The sequence below is a fragment of the Hippocampus bargibanti genome, linkage group LG06 (genome assembly GCF_051943395.1).
Source record: "Hippocampus bargibanti isolate YZ-2025 linkage group LG06, ASM5194339v1, whole genome shotgun sequence".
NCBI lineage: Eukaryota > Metazoa > Chordata > Actinopteri > Syngnathiformes > Syngnathidae > Hippocampus > Hippocampus bargibanti.
This window is the reverse complement of record NC_142739.1, coordinates 2,213,037-2,231,716: the sequence shown is the minus strand read 5'-3', so window position 1 is coordinate 2,231,716 and position 18,680 is coordinate 2,213,037. Positions and strand designations below refer to the sequence as shown.

The window sequence follows — 18,680 nt, the reverse complement described above, 5'->3', positions numbered from 1 at the left end:
GTGCATCAGGAAAGTTAAACCGAACTGATCCATTCCTTCATCATAGAGCGTTAATGTGTTTGTTTGTACCATCTAAAAAAACACAATAGACTCTTCTGACGCGCAATGTGCATATTATTACGAAAACTTTCTACCATACGCACACCTGTGCGTACTATTGCTCGAATTATTTCGATGTACTGACAAAGTCTCACATTGTGTGACTTAATGGCGTCCTTTTTTGTTTTTCACACTGCTACTATACATACACACAGCTAATGTCCGTCTGATAAAGTGTTTTGAGTATTTGTTGCACAGAGTAAAATGTGCAGAATGCCTACTAAAACCATTACCAGTGGACTTGAGAAATGACAAGCGAACAATGTCACGTAAGCACTGCTATTTATGCGTTTCCAGAGTTAATTTTGCTGATTATGATGTACAAATGTCAATGTGGTTCACGATTTGAGCAGATTTCATTGTTGGGAGTTCTCCTGTGTCTAAACCTTTCCATTTAAACCTCTCTTGACCACATGGGTGTGGAAACGCTTGCCGTCATGCTTGGCCACCATGAAGGTCTCCCGCCATCTCCGATGGCATATTCCTCTCGTGACTCCTCCCCCAGCCGGGAAATGTATATTTCTCTGTCCTGTAATTTGTAGATGGTATCATTTGGTGTGAAGGAGACGATGCTTTAACAATGGACGGTCAAGACGATTACCCATCTCTTGAGGCAACGCCCCCTAGAAAGACTGGGAACAGGTACTATTTAATTTACTCGCCGTTATGTAAAACAGCTGTGCCTGAATGTATCCCTCAGCTTGATTCTGAAGATGATACTAGCTACTTTGACAGTACACCGCATTTCAGTTTATATTAAACCATTTTTGAAATTCCCCAAAAATGTTTGTGGATCTTGACTTTTTTTTCCCAGGTGGCTTTTGGCTACACCATCCAATTTGAGCTTCTCATCTGATTGTAGTCACAGCGCGGACAAAGAGGACCGCGTCGATGTTGGAGGGCTTCGTCCTTCGATAGATCCAGCAGACGGTGTTCTGGAGCCCAGACTCCCGGTACGCATGGCCAGGTACTCAATGCCATCTTTAATGTCTAATATTTTATTGTTTGAAGAAAAAGCTGCGGGTTTCTACTTGCTTTATTTTGCTACACCATCGGTTGTGTGTGCCCCCCAACTTGATTTATTTTGATGGTGCTGAACTCTATTCTCAATGATGCGCACGCGCTTGAAAACATTTTGGTGAAGCGCCCGTTCGGTGCACGTTTGAGGGTTGTAGTCATGAGGCTTTATGACTACAAAAAGCCCCATCGTATTGTTGGTTTTTTCATAGTGAATCAAAACACTCATCAAGTAAGTGCATGCGGTTTTTGATCACAGAGCCAACACTGCAGTTCTACTTTTTGCATTGCAGCTTTGTTTGTTTGTTTGTTTATTTTGATGATGTATTTTTATTTTATTCATGTTTTTATTTTATTTTGGGTGAATCAACTAGTCAATATATTTGCACCTGGCGGTTGCATATTCCAGGTTTGATGTTTGCATTGAGGGTTTATTTTTAATTGATGGTTTTTGTTTTATCTTTCTATTTTATTTTGAATTTATTTGTATTGTACTTTTATTTTGTCTGTGTGTATTTATTAGCGTCATTGCTATTTTCATGTTCTGCATATTTTTGTTGGTTTCGTGATTTGTAAGAAATGATGTGTTAAGTTCATTTTTATTTTTTGCATTGAGGGTTTATGTGTTTGTTTATTTCTTTGTTTGCTTATTTGTGTATGTAATATCAATGCCCCTACACACAATGTCAATGCCCCCTGGCCCCTACATAATATCATAATATCAATCAATTTCATTCTTCTCCACTGTCTAAGCTCTAAACACATCGATCAAATCTCTTGACCACAAATGTGTGGAAACCCTTGCCTTCATGCTTGGCCAACATGAAGGTCCAGCACAAGCTCGGTTGCTTGTGCACATTTTTTTTCCCCTCCTTGAGCCGTCACCTTACCCAATGATCCCAGGAGCGAGGTTGTCTGGGGCTTTATGCCCCTGGAAAACAGGTCCGAGGTGAGGGACCAGACTAAGAATGGCTCAACAGACTCCTTATAAAGATAAATTGATCCGAGTTTCTCTTGTCCGGATGTGGGTAACCACCCCCCACTCACTCACTCACACACACACTCTTTTTCTCCCTTCTTCCCTTTCTCCTTTTTCTCCTCTCTCTGTGTATCTGTATAGAACACTTGCCTGGATTCTGCTTTTAATCTTTTTGTTTTACTAATTTAATAAATCATTTTTTTTGCGTGGTCATTAAAGCTTACTTTGGTTGTTTTACTGTAAATAGTTAACCGGCTTGTAAATATACACATTCAGAGATTGGAAATTTTTGTTGACCTTGTTTTGAGATTGTTTTTTGGTACTTTATATATTTTTTTTTAGTACTCCATGTTGGGCATGTTCAGAAGAATATAAATAAGGTCATAAAAATTTAAACAATATATATAGTATATTTTTTACATTAGTAATTCATTTTACCTTATTTTTGGTAGTCAATTAATTTAAGCAACAAACAACCTGAGGAGCCATTTAGGAGCTGAAAGAGCCGTTTCTTTTTGGTGAGCTGAGCCAAAAGAACCAGCTCTCCAAAAAGAGCTGGAATTCCCATCACTACAAGGCAGTCAAGGCGAATGCGGCTAGAAACAATCGCGTGCACAAAAAGGAAAAACACAATAGTGAGGAGGGTTGATTACATACTAGACTTGTGTCGTTCGCAAACGAGCCAGTTCTTAGAGCCGGATTTCTGAAGTAAACTAAGAAGGAGCCGGAAATGGGAGCCACCTTTTTCCCCCTCTCCTCCCCGCCCCCAGTCTTCAGTTAAAGCCGTACGTGATTGGTCAAGATCCGTGGTAGAGGAGGAGGGGTGAATTACAGACACGCAGCAGTGAGGAGAAGGGGTGGGGGTTACGGAAACAAGCACACTGTGAGGAGCACATGAAACAGGAAAGGTAGACGACAGAGCTTGATAGCACTACAAAAACAAAAGTGAAAAGGTGAAAAAATGGATAGAAAACACAGTGAAATTTGGACTTATTTCAACTTTATTGATAGTCCAAAGGCAGAGTGTAGACTGCAAGGTTAAACTATCCCATCAATCAGGCTCCACAAATAACCTGCACAGGCACACAAGAGTCCACCCATCTGTACAATTTGAAGAGAAAAGACAAGCAAGGCAACCCGCTATTAATGAATGTGTCTGCCTGCATCTGTTGCTGCTGCAATATCACCACTTCCATCCAAGATGTCCAACTCGGAGCTCCTTGAGACACTTGATGCAAAAAGCTATCAACCCAACTGTGTAAAATGATTGCAAGTGATTGTCAGCCATTTTCAATTGTGGATGACAGGGGATTCAGAAGATATAGTCGTGCTCTCAACCCAATGTATGCAATTCCAAGCAGGAAATGTCCTGTCCCCATTGTAGGACTATTAAAGGCTTTCTGATTCTGAAAACACTTTCTCAAAGAATCGTACCAGAATCATATATGACAAAGAACGTGCTGCAGTCCAAGAACAGGTCTAAAAAGCCACAGCTGTCTGGACATTCCGAACCATGACATCCTACATGTCAGTCACATGCCACTTTATTGAAAATTTCAAAGTGGGGACCTGTCTGCTGGATTGTTTTGAGTTCAATGAAAGACACGTTTCTGAGAATTTAGCAGAGGGATTGGGGAGGTACTGCAGGATGCTTGCATTGTTTTGGAGCCATTCTAGCAGGTTACCGGAGATCAGTGTAGACAGGTACAGTGGACAAATGTTACCACATTATGGTGTGATTATGATTCAATTATCAATTTTACTAGTTAGTATTATAGCATTATTAATATGAAAAACACATTAGTGACAGCTTATCATCAGACCAGAGTAACCACAGGGAAAGTGAAAGTTAGTGGATGCTCTCTGTGCACTTATAAATTAAACCATATAAATAAAACTATTTGAGACAGTGTATGTTTTGCATGAGTAGTTAGTTTTTTACATGATTTTTGATAGTTAATTGTAGCAACAAAAAAACTGAGTAGCCATTTGGGAGCCAAAAGCGTCGGATCTTTTTAGTGAGCAGAGCCAAAAGAACCGTCTCTGAAAGGAGCCGGAATTCCCATCATGTCAAGTCGCCGCCGCTGGTCGACATTGGTGGGAATTTCAAGTGACCTGACGTAGATATTGTAGTACTTCCCATTTGGAATTTCAACTTAAAACAAGGTTTGAAACAATGTATAAGACGGACACCAAATGTATTTAAATACCCCGAGGCGACCTTAAAACGAACCTTTTCGGTGAATGTTGGCAAAACCGTACTGTCTTAGGGGTCGATAAACCTGTTATTTGAAAACCACGTTGGTGAATTTGTCTTGATGCAGCGTTTTAATGACAACTCTGGGAATATGTCTCCGATACCTTTCTTCCAATTGCGGAATTTCAGCGGTTTCTTTTGTACAAGCTTAATAACCAGGGTTTAATAAGCTTGTACATGCTTATTAAACAGGGTTTAGGAAACACGCTATCGAGAAATATGAGACAACGTTTATTTTGCGGTGATGTCGACCACGAATCTAGTACACGCCTTCTCTGAAGTATCCGCTGTCCAGGGCTTTGCCATCCCATAATGCATTGCAGTGTCCGGAAACGGATGTTTCCAAACCAACACATGGGCTGCAGTTTTAGTGATAGTTTAAATGTTGAATTCCCTGACCAAAAGCAAGTGTATTTCAGTCTTATTCTTTTCCCATTAAGATGAAAGTGAAAGTCCTTTCGAGGAATCCGGACGACTATGTCCGGGAGACCAAACTTGATATTCAGCGTGGTAAGTGAAGTAAACCTCGCTCGACGAGCTGCTATCACGAGACATAATCGTCAGCGTAACGCGCAAGTCCAATATTTATCCGAAGACTGTTTTTTGCACCATTTGTTTAATAAAGCACATCAACTTAATAACACGTTTCTCAGAATTGAATTGCATGATTGAAATTTGCTGTTTAATTCCAGGTGCAATTATATTGTGTTATTGTGCGCATATTGGATTGGATTAGCCTTTATTAGTCTCGCAGTGAAAAAATGTACATTTCTCCACTTCACAGCATTATGTTCGGTAGGCACAATAATATAATACTAATACATTTCATGTGTTATTATTATTATATTGCCTACATGATGCTGTGAAATGTACATTTCTCCACTATACACCAGTTATTGCCTGACATGTCTTCCGTTGCTGCCAGTTCCCAGAAACTATGACCCTACACTACATCCATTCGAGGTGTGCAGAGAATACACCCGGGCCCTTAATGCCACTAAACTGGATAGGGTGTTTGCAAAGCCTTTCCTGGCCTCATTGGATGGACACAGAGATGGCGTGAACTGCATTGCCAAGCATTCCACGAGCCTATCCGCATTGTTGTCTGGCTCCTGTGATGGGGAGGTAATTACTCTTCCTATAAATATAGATTTTAATTGTTGTGTGTGTGTGTGTGTGGTTTTCTCGGTTGTGTGGCAAAACTCAAAAGTCTGTTTAATTTCATCCCTAGGTTAAAGTGTGGAATCTCTCCAAGCGTGAATGCCTTCGCACGATACAAGCCCATGAAGGATTTGTTCGCGGTATGGTTGTCCGCTTCTGTGGAACTTCGTTCTTCACGGTGACTGCCACTCTTATCATGCGATAGATGCGCTATTTACTTCTTCCCAACCAGTCCTTCAATGTAAGTGCTTACAGAAATATTCTACTCAACAGGTCGGGGATGACAAAACAATCAAACAATGGAAAATGGAAGCCCCTGGTTATGGTGAGGCTGTGGAGCCACTTAATACAATTCTGGGCAAGGTATGTGGAGCAGGAACCTCTTTGTTATTTTTTTTAAATAAAGAATCATTCTGGTCTTAATGGTAAACAGATGTACAAATAGACAAAGGTCAGTAAAGATGTCGTTGTGAAAATACTACTTGTCCATTATAGACGGTGTATACAGGGATTGCCCATCATCAGAAAGAAGGCGTGTTTGCGACATGTGGCCAGCAGGTGGACATCTGGGATGAGCTAAGGAGCAGCCCCATCCGTTCTTTCACCTGGGGTGTGGACAGTTTCAGCAGTGTTCATTTTAATCCAGTGGAGGTGAGCCAATGCATCAAGGAGCACATCAAGATGATGCTAATTCTGTCACAGAGTGGGAAATGTTTTCCAGGATTGGTTGCATAAATGCTTGTCAGGGAATTTGAATTTAGATTGTTGAGAAAGCAGCCTTTAGTATTCATAACCTTTTGACTTTTCCACATTTCATCATGTTACAACAACCAAAAATAAATGGTTTTCATTGGGATATTGTGACACACAATATAGTATATTATGAGTGTGCTTGAATGCAGCTGTGCTGATGACCATTTTGTGTTTGGGAGCTTTATCATAAGCATCTTTATCTTTATTAAGTTCATCGAGTTGCTTGTTCTGTAGCCACAAGGGGACACGAGCCAGTGTCTTCTTGTGCCGGTTCCAAACCCGGATAAATACAGAGTGTTGTGTCGGGAAGGGTATCCGACGTAAAAAAAAAAAGCTTGGCCAAAAATAAACATTCGAATCAAACCTCTGAAGATGGAGGACACTGATTCGCTGTGGCTACCCCTTGAAGGGAAAAGCCGAAAGGAAAAGAAGAAGAATTCCACCCATTTCCACTGGAGCAAACTCCTTAGTGTTTGATGGACTGTGATTGATTTGCAAGGCCCATAGATTATTGTGTTGTTTTCAAACATGTTACAAGTGTTTATGCCCCGTTTTCCCTCATCGTATTAAAATGCATATTCACTGGGTGTTGTTAAAGAGGTTTGCATCCTGAATGTGGCACCAGAGCCGCATGTTGCCAACCCCAGAATTAGACTGAGTTTTTGAAAGCCATCATAAGATGCAGGTCTTTGGGTTCTTAAAATTAGAGGAGCATTCGAAAGGCCTTGTTTTGTCATTAAACTGTTTCAACAAATCCTTATCGGCTTTCTTACTGCTGTTATTTCGTTGGGACTTTTGGTTTGACTTTTCTGCCACAGCTAGCTTCAGGGCTAGGCTATATTTTTGTTCTCTCAGTCAAAATGTGTCACGTGTAGGTGTTATGATTGGATTGCGCACTAAATAAAGTTGGAATGGTATATGCTTATACTTGATCATCTTGAGAGTGATGTTTTTTTTTTTTCCAGACTGAACTTCTTGCGAGCTGTGCCTCTGATCGAAGTATCATTCTGTATGACATGAGAGAGGCTGCTCCGCTAAAAAAAGTATAGTGATGCCACACCCTAGCTAAAGTTGTCCACCCTTATTGACCTTTTCAAGAATATATTATCTTTGTTTCTCTTTTTAGGTTATCATGACAATGAGGAGCAACACCTTGTGCTGGAATCCGATGGAAGCCTATTATTTCACATCTTGTAATGAAGACTATAAGTGAGTGAACCAATGAGACCTTCAAACAGAGATAATTGTTGAGATGATTGATGAGTGTGCGAGTGCCTCAGCGTGGCTTTGGTAGTGAAAGCAAAATTTTGAAACAAAAGAAAAAGGAGCAGAAAAGCGCGTCCGTCCGACTTCGAGCGCCGTGTCATTTCAGCTAGCTTAGCTGTGTGTGTCATAGTTCAAAGCTCTTTCAATTTGTGGCGTCGACGCTGATCATTTGAAACAAAGACGCACGCGTGCGTACATGTTAGCGCTGATGCACGCGTAGCAGAGAAAAGCAGACTATCAAGTGCTGAGAATTCCTGAACTTTATTTTTTGCCTGTTGGGCTGTTATGAAACACGTTGGACCCGCCACATTCGAAGTGAATGATTATTTGTTCAAACAAACAAGAGTATGCATTTCACAATTAAATACAATGTTTTTGCAGTGCATTCAATTAAATGTAGGTTAACATGATTTGCCATGTCCCCATTTTCATTGGAATTGAGTTTTAATTATAAAGTGACACTTTTTTGACACTCTGTTTAACTGAGATGTTTTGACAAGCTTCTAAATCCATGTATGTAATGTCTCTGTCTGTCTGTGCAGTCTTTACACATACGATATGAGGTACCTAAACAAGCCGATCGTCGTACACGTAGATCACGTGTCTGCGGTGCTGGATGTCGACTATTCCCCTACTGGCAGAGAGTTTGTCTCTGCCAGTTTTGACAAGACGATCCGCATCTTCCCCAAGGATGCTGGCCGTAGTAGGTCAGTATAAGACCACATTTGTTTCATGCAATGGCACCTCAGATTATGAAATGACGGATGGATGCATGCATGGACAGGTGTTAAAACAGGCACCTGAGATCAAACTGTTGACAAGTGGACGTCAAAATAATGACATTTGAAGACAATTGGATGCAGATTGACTGTTTCGTCTGCTCATTTACTTTGCGCCTCAATGACTTAGCACATTTTCTTGCACGTGTCTTTCTCCAATCAGAGAGGTCTACCACACCAAACGCATGCAGCATGTCATCTGTGTCAAGTGGTCAGCCGATAACCGTTACATTTTTAGTGGATCGGATGAAATGAATATCCGCCTGTGGAAAGCTTCTGCGTCAGAGAAATTGGGAGTTGTAAGTACTTTTTTTATCCTTACACGCAGTAACATTGAGAACACCAGTGAGACTTTTTTTTTTATTTAAAGTTGGCATCCACTCCAGAAAGCACATGTCGCACTTTTACACTAAGCACTTCAATCTTCCTCAAATATCAGACATGTGCCAAGACTCTCTGATTTATTACCTGTTCATTAGATGGTTGCTTTTGACAACGCGCCCAATTTGGCTTTGTCGGGAGATGCCAGACGTTCAGATTTAGGGCAGGATCGCGCTCATTCAGTGAAATCCGCCTGCAAAAATAGATCCAAAAAGAATGCAATCACCTGTGTAGTTTTTTTTTTGTTGAAAACACTCAAGATTGGAATGACAACAGCACTTGCATTTTTCCAATATATTGACCCAGTCAGACAGTGCAGTCTGATCTAAGAAGTGTGCTGTAGTTTTGTTGCATGAAACTCCTTTATTAGCCGTTGACATGTTCTCATGCTTCAAATGCAGTTATGGCTTCATAATAATGATCAATGATGGAGCTGCTGTCATTTACAGCAGCCATCTCTCATTTCAAATCACTCACTTCGACTTATTCTCCTAATGCTGCTTCCGTTAGAAAAATTGGCTCACTTGGAAGTTGCTATACAGTTGCTGCGTAAGAGAAGATTTATTCACGCCTATTGCACTTAAGAGATCAAACAAGGTCTGCTCCTATCACCACTTGAAATCGGCCAATCACTTACAGCCGCCCGCTCGCAACATAATGACACCTTAAAGGACTACCGACGTCACTTTTTTGTTTCCTCACTGACATCAGAAAAATGTTTTATAGCATCTAAAATAGCCAAAACGCGCACTATGATATTTTTATTCAAATGCAAAACACCAATAAAAATGACTTAAAGTGTCCAAAAATCTGCAAAAAATTGAGCTGCGAATTGGGCATTTTCCGAAAGTCCCGCCCCCAGTTCGTGACGTCACGCCAAGACGTCTGGCATTGCTGCAGAATCAAAACAATGGCTTCAGATTCGGAGAATATGCTTTCTTGTCACACATTCAGTTATAAATATGATTCAAATAGTTCTGAAGAGGAAAGCATACATGTTTCCAATTGATTAAAGAAGTCCTTCCCGTGTCATTTTGAGGCATCTTGACTGCAATGTATCGTCCCAGAAGAGGCAGAAAAAATGGCGACCAGCTCCCGTGAGAAATGAATCAGCCCGTTTCCACAGGCTGACAAATTCCCTCCATGGAGCTTGGAGGCCCTCCTCTGGCGGCTCTTGGGTGCAACACGAGGTCTCCAGACCAAACAAGTACAGCAAAATATATTGACGTGATGGAAGGACGGCTACAATGCGTCTTTTTTCCGGTCAGGGGCGTTCCTTTATTGACGAGTCACGTACGGACTCGTCACCAACTCAAAAACAAGAATTCCTGAATGTTCAGAGCGAGTCTTAAAATGTAAAATATAGTCATATGCGGTGGAATCTTATTAAAATACGCCCAGTAGAAGTCATTTGAAGCCATTTTACAAATTATGGACACAACTTGTCCGGAGACGTCGATTGTCCTTTAATCGATTGCAAACATGTATGCTTTCCTCTTCAGAACTATTTGAATAATATGCATAACTGGATGTGTGACAAGAAAGCATCTTCTCCAAATCTGAAGCCATTGTTTTGATTCACAAGCAATGCAAGACGTCTTGGCGTGACGTCACGAACTGGAAATGCCCAATTCGCAGCTCAATTTTTGGCAGATTTTGGACACTTTAAGTCATTTTTATTGGTGTTTTGCATTTGACTAAAAATATCAGCCTGCGTGTTGCGGGTATTTTAGATGCTATAAAACGTTTTTCTGATGTCAGTTCAGAAACAAAAAAGTGACATTGGTTGTCCTTTCACGATTAGGTTGACTCAGAGACTCTTTCCTTTAGAAATGCTGAATGTCGGCATCACAGACAACTTCTGTTTTAGTTGCTCTATTTCACTTTTTTTGTGAACATTCAATTTTATGTTGGATACTCATTCCCTCCAATAAATACAACATTTTTCTAAATGGGTAAAATGAATTTCCTTCAGCTCAAGTATTTCATTATAAATAATAAAGCCACTTTGTTGATGCTAAATTAATGTGCTAAACTAAATGATTGCCATTCATCCCCGTGTGTTAGTCCATTTCTGGTTTCTTTGTAATAAAAAAATACGAGTCACATATGTAGCAGATAGCATGACACACTCAAGTCTCAACTAACACAATAATAAGAATAAAAAACACAACAGTGGTTTCTTTCATTTTCTAATACATGTATTGTTTACATGTTTGATGGCGAACATCCTCACGCTCATTCATTTGGCAAATTCAGTGTGAACATAAAAGTCTTTCAAATTGGATTCTTTGGTTAACGTTGCAACCAATTATTGCAAACATTTCTATATTTGTCATGGGATGCCTGCTTTGTGACATTTGACTGGTTGGCCTACAGCTGAGGTTCTTGTGAACCCATTGGTCAAATAAACCAAATTGTTACTCGCTGCCTGTGCTTGCCTTTCATTTGTTGTGGGCAGATATTTGCCATATCGTTGTCATAGTTCACCTCCTTGATTTCTATTTTCCTCCCTCGACCCAAACCCTGTATTTCTCTGCTGTGCCTCAAATTCTACTCAAGTCTCCTATGATGTCTTGTAGCTCACACCTCGAGAGAGAAACGCCGCCAACTACCGTGCAAAGTTGAGAGAGAAGTTCAAGCACTTCCCACAGATCCGACGCGTTGCTCAGCATCGACATCTCCCGAAGGCCATCTACTCCCAGGCTAAGGAGCTGAAGACAATGAAAGACGCTCGCCGCAGAAAGTGAGTTTTTTTTTTATTAACCTTTCAGTTTGATACTGGTGACTGCTGGACAGCCATGACGTGCTTGGGTTAGGGTGTCTTGCACTGCTGCCAGGTTCTGCCTCTTGTTCGCGCGCTACGTAACCTTATGGAAAATGCCTCTCATAAGGATCCCCTACCTTTTATGTTCTCATCCGGGCCGACACACCTGCTGTCTGTTTGGATGGGGGCGGGGGGGTTGATTTTCCTTTTTCACTCTACTGTCCCCAAGCCATAGCACACCATATTGTCCCCCCACCATACGTTTCCTCTGAGATCACATCTGTGCGAAACTAAATGTACTTTTTGTCTTTTCACTGCTGTTTTTACAGTAATTCGTGTAGCTGTTTTGAAATTGTTTGATGAATCGGTCTTCTCCGCCGTATTGTTTAATCACCTCATCATTTTCCAACCCATATGTTATCAGCGGCAGGCTTTTCTCACCATCTTTTGTCCTTGTCTTTCAGAGAGAAGAATATCCGCTCGCACAGCAAACCAGGAAGTGTGCCTGTGTTGTCTGAAAAGGAGAAGCACGTGGTGACTGTGGTCAAATAAAAAATAAAATAATGGACAGCATCTGGAGATGCATCACACATAGACAGGGTGTAATTAGACTGTTCTCTTTTCGTAATCGTGTCAGCGCCCACCTCTGATGTTTTCCAAGTCAAACATCCATATTCTGCATTTCAAGTTCTATTTGATCCTCTTCACTTCAATTGAGAAGTGATTACCATCCAGAGGGCCACAGAGATCATCTGCAGTGCTTCACTTGTTGGAAAACTTGGCTTTCACTAATGACATCTTTGTATGCAATTCAACAACATGAATTGAAATGGGGGGGGGGGGGGGGGGAGTAAACTGAGAGATTATTATTTCACTGTTTAAACTTTTTGCGACATTTTTGTTTGCTGGTAGTGTCTTGTGGGATTTCCAACACCAAATGTGTTTCCTGAACATAAAATATGTCAGGAAGCACTGCTTTTAAAGCTATCGTGATTTACATGTATCTAATTCTATCCGATATATATGTGATTACCTTGAGACATCCATTCCCCAAAATGATTGTCGTCGTCATTTGGGGCAGAGATGAGTTAAATCCATGTTCACCCACAAATTAAGCAAAAATGAACAAAATACCAGAATTAGTTTGTTTTCCTCAATGAGGCAACAAACATTTTCATGCTTTTACGATAACTTGACATTATATATTATTTTATATTCTCTTAAAATGGTCTCTACTCAACTGTATAGTTAACTTTGAAACAGACAAAGCTGCATACAAAGTGCTGCACATGGACAACTATCAGATACAAGCAATAAAACAGTCAAAATGATAGTATCAAAGGTAGATATCTTAAAATGCTGAGAAATTCTGACATTGATTAAACATGTATGTGTATTCTGTTGCATGGTGTTACAATACATCAATTCAAATCAATTCCAAATGAGGCTTTTTCAACATTTTCTGTCGTGCTTTCCTCCCAACTTTGATTTGAATGTTGTCATGAGCCGACACGTCAGTGTTTGATTGAACCCGCTTAAGCTACCTGTTGTTTTGCTTGCTACTAATTTGCTTACGGGTACCTTGTGAAGCTTATCCTTTATCCTCTCAATGCTTTCGTTTAAATCCATCACACACCTACCTTTGCATGTCATCGTGAGTAATGGTTCTTGAAAGTTTTGAAAGTTTTATTTTATTTCCAATACAACTGGGAATTACATGTGTTTGTGTGTGTGTTGCCAATGAGGTAGTAAACCTCCATATCAATCTATCGATATGTGTGTGTGTGTGTGTGTGTGTGTGTGTGTGTGTGTGTGTGTGTGTGTGTATATATATATATATATATATATATATATATATATATATATATATATATATATATATATATATATATATCAGTGACGTGCGGTGAGGTTCATGGCTGGTGAGGTCATCACAGTCAGATTTACAAACATGAACTCTACAGAGTAGCTTATTCACCATTTGATTGGGAACAGTTAACGTGTTTTGTTTAAAATGTCATGTCAGCATTCTTTATATAAACTAGCAGAGAAAAAAAATAATAAAAAAACGTTATTGTCGTGTTACCTTTACTTATAAATGAAGTCCATGCGCCACTCCTTCTGAAGAAAGGCATTGATACCTTCTTTGTAGAAGCCTTCCTTGTCTTTCTTCAGTCTATTTCTTTCAATTTAGATATGTAATCCTCCATTCTGAAAATAAGGCCAAGCAACATGAAAAAATGACTGGATGGTTGCATTTAACTTGCTCACTGTTTACTGTCGCTTGCTCTCACTAATTCTATTACAGTGAGACCTCTACTTACGAACTTAATTGGTTCCCAGACAGAGTGTGTAAGGCGAAACGTGTGTATCTCAAAAAAAAAAAAAAATCCCATCGGAAACCATTAAAATGGGAATAATCCGTTCCCGGCTTTCCATAAAATATACTTTTCAACTAAATAAGCCTTAAAACTACACACAACATACCTTATTCTGTGAAAAATAAATGTGCTATTGTATTGTAATGAAAGAAATACACTGCATTGTATCATAGTCACTTTATTTACATTTGTGATGGTCATTTATGGCTTGATGGAATGGCGTTGGAGGTCGAAGGTCAAAGGGAATTGCTGTTTGGAAAGAGGCACATTACATGAGGACTGTAATGAAATAAACTGTGCTGTAAAAAAGTTTTATTTACCTTTTTGATGGTCGTTGATGGCTTATGGAAGGAGAGTCATCTTCCATAAGGACTGTTGGTAACTTAACCTCTGGTGCTGTTCGGTTGTGTGCTTCCGCCGAAAATCACTCCGCCAGCCGTGGTGGGTGTGTATTATGAAAATAGTGCTTATTATAAGGTTTAATTTTCATAAATTTGACGTTTGTAAGACGAAAAGTTTGTAAGATAAGGTGTTTGTAAGTTGAGGTCTCACTGTATTCTGCAGCCGAGGAGGCGCTAGAAGAATCTGTAATCACCAGCGCCCCCTGTCATGAAGCAGGAGAACTGTGTGCCTCACCTATGCACACAGTTTTGAACACTTTAATCACGATATGCAGAGGGACAGCAATGCGGTCTCACTGCAGAGCAAGCAGCCCAGTTAGCACAGTCATTGCGCAATTCATGGTGAGGCTCAGCCGGCTGCTGCCTCACCGCTCGTCTCTATTTAGTATTTGAACGGTAAATGTGAAAATTCCGCGATTTTGAAAAAAAAATTGTGCAGTTAAATGGAAAAGGACTTTAAAGTACAAATCACTAAATAAATATAACTTTAACTTATTTTTTCATTTGATATTTCCATGATCATAGGTGAGGCACTGCCTCACCTGCCTCCCCTGACTGTGCGTCACTGAACATGTATATGTCTGTTCAATCTGATCTCAAACCCCACCTATTTAAAATCGCATTTTATGTGTAGTTGTATCTCTTGTTTTTATTTATATCTGTGGTTTTATTTCTCCCTGTTTTGTGATTGTAAAGTGTCATTGAGAGGTTTGAAAGGCGCTTTTAAATAAAATGTATTATATAATCGGTGTCTGTTTTTAGATTGTCACGTGATGTTGCCCCACATATTACTGCGCAGAGAGAACTCGGCGTATGTCATTCATTGTTTTGAGTTATTATTTCGATGCGTCGCATAAGCATGCTGCTAAAATAAGACAGGGACGTGTTCCAGCGGCACAGCGGCTCCACTTCGTGTTTCCCGTGCTGCTTTACGCCTGCTGTCAATGAACATCCAAACGTCGTCCGTAGATTCTGCGACGCGTTTTTGTCGCTCCGCCTCTTATGCCTTGTCCCCCGCCTCCCCATCTCTCTTCTTTACCCCCTTCATTCCTCTCCCGTTGCATCCATTTTTGTGCATTAAAGAAATCTCTCAAATGTTACCCATCTGGATGAAAACAGGGCAAAACAGTTCCAGAGGGGGCACACGGACTCCAAAACACACGCGGACGGACCTAACCTGTTTTTATTCTAACATGCGAGTGAATCCTTTCTGAGGGATGGCAGCGATGGGTTAGACGGGATTTAACATGTCTGCAAAATAAAAGGCAAGGCGTTCGTTTATTTTCATAATGTTTCCCTATGTTTTTACCCACCCAGTGGTCGGGCGAATATTTGCAAAACTCGTGGAAATTTCAGCCTGCAGCGTTCGCTTCTATTCGGGGCATCCATTTCTAATCCCAAGTGCTTTCTCGAGACCACTAATGTTTGTGTTGATTTCAACCTACAATAGCCAAGATAGGACACATTCTCTGCAGCATCGGCCTATATCCAATAACGCACTCAAATCCTTCGTGAGATGTTCATCGGAAACATTGTATATTTTTGGGACATTGAATTGTGCAGCACATTATCAAGTGCATGAACCGACGCGCCATCTGTTAGCCCGGACGCATTACAACCGCACGTTCCGCAATCGTTCAGGACATGAAATAGTTGTTGTCATAACAATGCTTTTGTCAAATGCAAACTATTTTCTGGTGTTTGTAGCTACTGTGAGTAAAAGATGTCCGCTCCACAAGGGCCCATGGCTGGTCACGGCCCTGCCGCCACAGCGGCCGGCCCCATGCCGGAGATGCCGGACCTCAGCCACCTCACAGAGGAGGAGAGAAAGATCATCATCGGTGTCATGGACCGACAAAAGAAGGAGGAGGCGAAGGAACAGTCAATGTTAAAGTAAGGATTATTGTCATCTGTTCACGCTTGTGCCATAACTGCTAGCTTGGCTGTTGGTAAGCTCCATGATGTGTCGTGGCTCCTGTCGCCTTTTGACATGACGCCGTGGTTGAAATAGGGGACATAGGGCCGATGTTTATCGCTACAGCCAGTGGATCTTCCCTGTTTTTGAAAGAAAAAGGAAGATTCCTTAATAGCACAACAGTTTGACCCCAATACTCGTTTATTGTACCGCAACGTGGCGGGTTGCGTGAGCGGCGGGTAGCGTCGCCATTTTCATGTAGAAACACGTTAAGTTGTTTCACCTTTATCCACGAAACGTCATCGGCGTTACACAATATGTCACCGGAAAGATCATTTAAAGTGTCCTCTGTGGCGATCACGTGTGCGTGATTGTATACACGCCTGTATTAGAACACTCGCAGTCACGTGCGCGCGCCCGTACCTCTGAGGCGCACAGACGTCTCTGAGAGCCTTTCAGCACCAGGCGCTGTCCATTGAAGTCTCGTATTTTTTCCTTTAGGCGGACCAGGGGGATTTCCGTTCCTGATTCCATTAACCTTAACCGTGTTCGCCTTAACTCTGTTTATTCGTTGGATATTACACGAGGCTGTCTTGTCCAGGACACGAACCTCAATCAGCTTCTGTGTTATTAAAAACATAAAAAGAAAAACAAATGTTTAGGCTCGAGGATGTTTCGATTAAATGTTACAACCAGTTGACCGACCCTCCCTTTTTCTTCTTTAATGGACATGTTGTAGTTGCTTTCTGAGTCCAAAATGAGTCCTTGTTTCCACTGTACAATCTGAGGTATCAATATGGTCAAAAGTCTTGCCATCGAGTTTTGACCAAATTGGCCAGATGTGTTTAGTGCTCTATTATGTTGTTAAATGAACAATATCACTGGATTTTTGTTGCACTAAATTATAAAGAGGTATGTATGAGAGACTAATAAAGGTAAATCCATCCCTCCATCTTCCTATGCGAAACCATATTGGATAAGCTGCAGTGCGTCTGTGCTCTGACAGGTTCTCGCTATCTGTACAAAGGTGGCTCTTTTATCAGTTTCAGACTGTGCAGGTGTTCCAAATGAAATGTGAAGTGAGAGTCAGTAAAACTGCATTGTGGCTTGGCTGTGCTCTCTTTCCATTTACCTCGAAGCTTGCCCGGGGACTTCAGTGTGAGGCCGATCGCTACATGCTTTTATGATGCATTAGAGCTGTTGTTTTACATCACCAGGTAAATATTTGCACTAAAGCAACATTCCTAATGGAACGAAAGCTTGGCAATCCCTACCTAGCAGTACACAATGAGAAACATGACTCATGTATTCCCAGATATAGCTACCCCAGCTGCAGTGCTGTGTGCAGTTTGAGTCACACGAGCCTTTTGAGTGCAGCAAATCCCCAGTTACCAGTGTTTTTGAGATAGGAATGGGAGGTCTTAGTTTGAGAAAGTTTGAATGAACACCTCACAGAATATTAGGTTACTTTAGAATTTTGTGTCTGGTGTAGTGAACTCCTGCATACTTCTCATTAAGCGTCCTCCCGCTTTTTGTTTTTGGCAGGGCACATTTTTCATTGTCAATTAAGAATGTTTTCAATCAGTGTCATTCAGTCAGCCCACGTCATCTGTTGTGTTGTTTAAGTGGACAAGCGGAATCATCATAAGTCATGAAACGAGTCAATAGCCACTTCTCTTACCCATGAATCAGACATGTATGCATTAATGCAGATGTTGAGGCATCATTCATATGCTCGAATAGCAATGGTTTAGCTTGTCTTGGAGCAATTCGTCACACTGCCTGCAGTTTCAGAATCAATCACCGATGGTTCTCTTGTAGCAGGTCCACCTGTGCAGTCACGTTTGAGTCTAACTGTCACGATTTGCGAGGTGGTGCACCCAAAAAAAAAAAAAAAAAAAAAAAAAAGCAGTCTGGAGGAAGGAGCAGCGCGTGTATTTGACAAATTGTATTAAAATAAAGTCAACAGGAACAAAATCTAAAACATCAAAGTAATCAGAACAGAAAAGTCCAAAGTATCAAACAAAACCATGTGTACAAAATATGACAAGATGAAACAAACCTGATAGGGTGAAACAAACAATGACCCGACAGTGAATGGTTGTGCCGGGAGTCTGTTCAACTGCCACTGATGAAAACGACCAACACCTGTGCAGCTGCAGGCGCTGCCGACAGTGCCACCTGTTGGTCGCAACTTGTATGGCATTTCATGACCGTGACAGTTTGAACATCAGAGAGAATCATGGGAGGATAAACAGATGGAAGATAGAGAGAGAAGCCTTCAGCTGCAGGACTGACGTTCATGAGTTCTTACTGAGCAGACCTTCTTATAAGCAATATGACCATGCGCATACCTTTTGCACAACACCATACTCATACAAACATGAACAGATGATGAAGCGCGGCTGCAGTAGCATTTGCGCCATTAAATCTTCTGAAGCTCGGCATTCCATGCATCAATACCTCGCTCAACTGAATGCTTATGATGGTTATGGCACCCACATCCCTTACTCTTCCAGACATA

General features: G+C 41.0%; 2 protein-coding genes across 16 annotated transcripts in view; both read left to right on the top strand.

Moving 5' to 3' along the window:
* The first annotated feature begins 4,677 nt into the window (after positions 1 to 4,677).
* Positions 4,678 to 12,230, top strand: dcaf13 (ddb1 and cul4 associated factor 13). Its single transcript, XM_088998656.1, has 11 exons — positions 4,678 to 4,862; positions 5,278 to 5,477; positions 5,584 to 5,691; positions 5,787 to 5,876; positions 6,009 to 6,164; positions 7,232 to 7,309; positions 7,393 to 7,475; positions 8,075 to 8,239; positions 8,475 to 8,610; positions 11,275 to 11,438; positions 11,924 to 12,230. The coding sequence occupies exons 1-11, from the start codon at positions 4,793 to 4,795 to the stop codon at positions 12,009 to 12,011; spliced, it is 1,338 nt and encodes a 445-aa protein (XP_088854782.1). The 5' UTR covers positions 4,678 to 4,792; the 3' UTR covers positions 12,012 to 12,230.
* Positions 12,231 to 15,260: 3,030 nt separating this feature from the next.
* The window catches only part of rims2a (regulating synaptic membrane exocytosis 2a), a 147,395-nt gene continuing 143,975 nt past the window's right edge, over positions 15,261 to 18,680 (top strand). For all 15 annotated transcript variants that reach the window (XM_088997769.1, XM_088997758.1, XM_088997756.1 and 12 more), the window contains exons 1-2: positions 15,261 to 15,506; positions 15,949 to 16,134. In XM_088997769.1, coding sequence (XP_088853895.1) covers positions 15,965 to 16,134 — 170 coding nt within the window. In that variant the 5' untranslated portion in view covers positions 15,261 to 15,506; positions 15,949 to 15,964. The remainder of the gene's footprint in view (positions 15,507 to 15,948; positions 16,135 to 18,680) is intronic.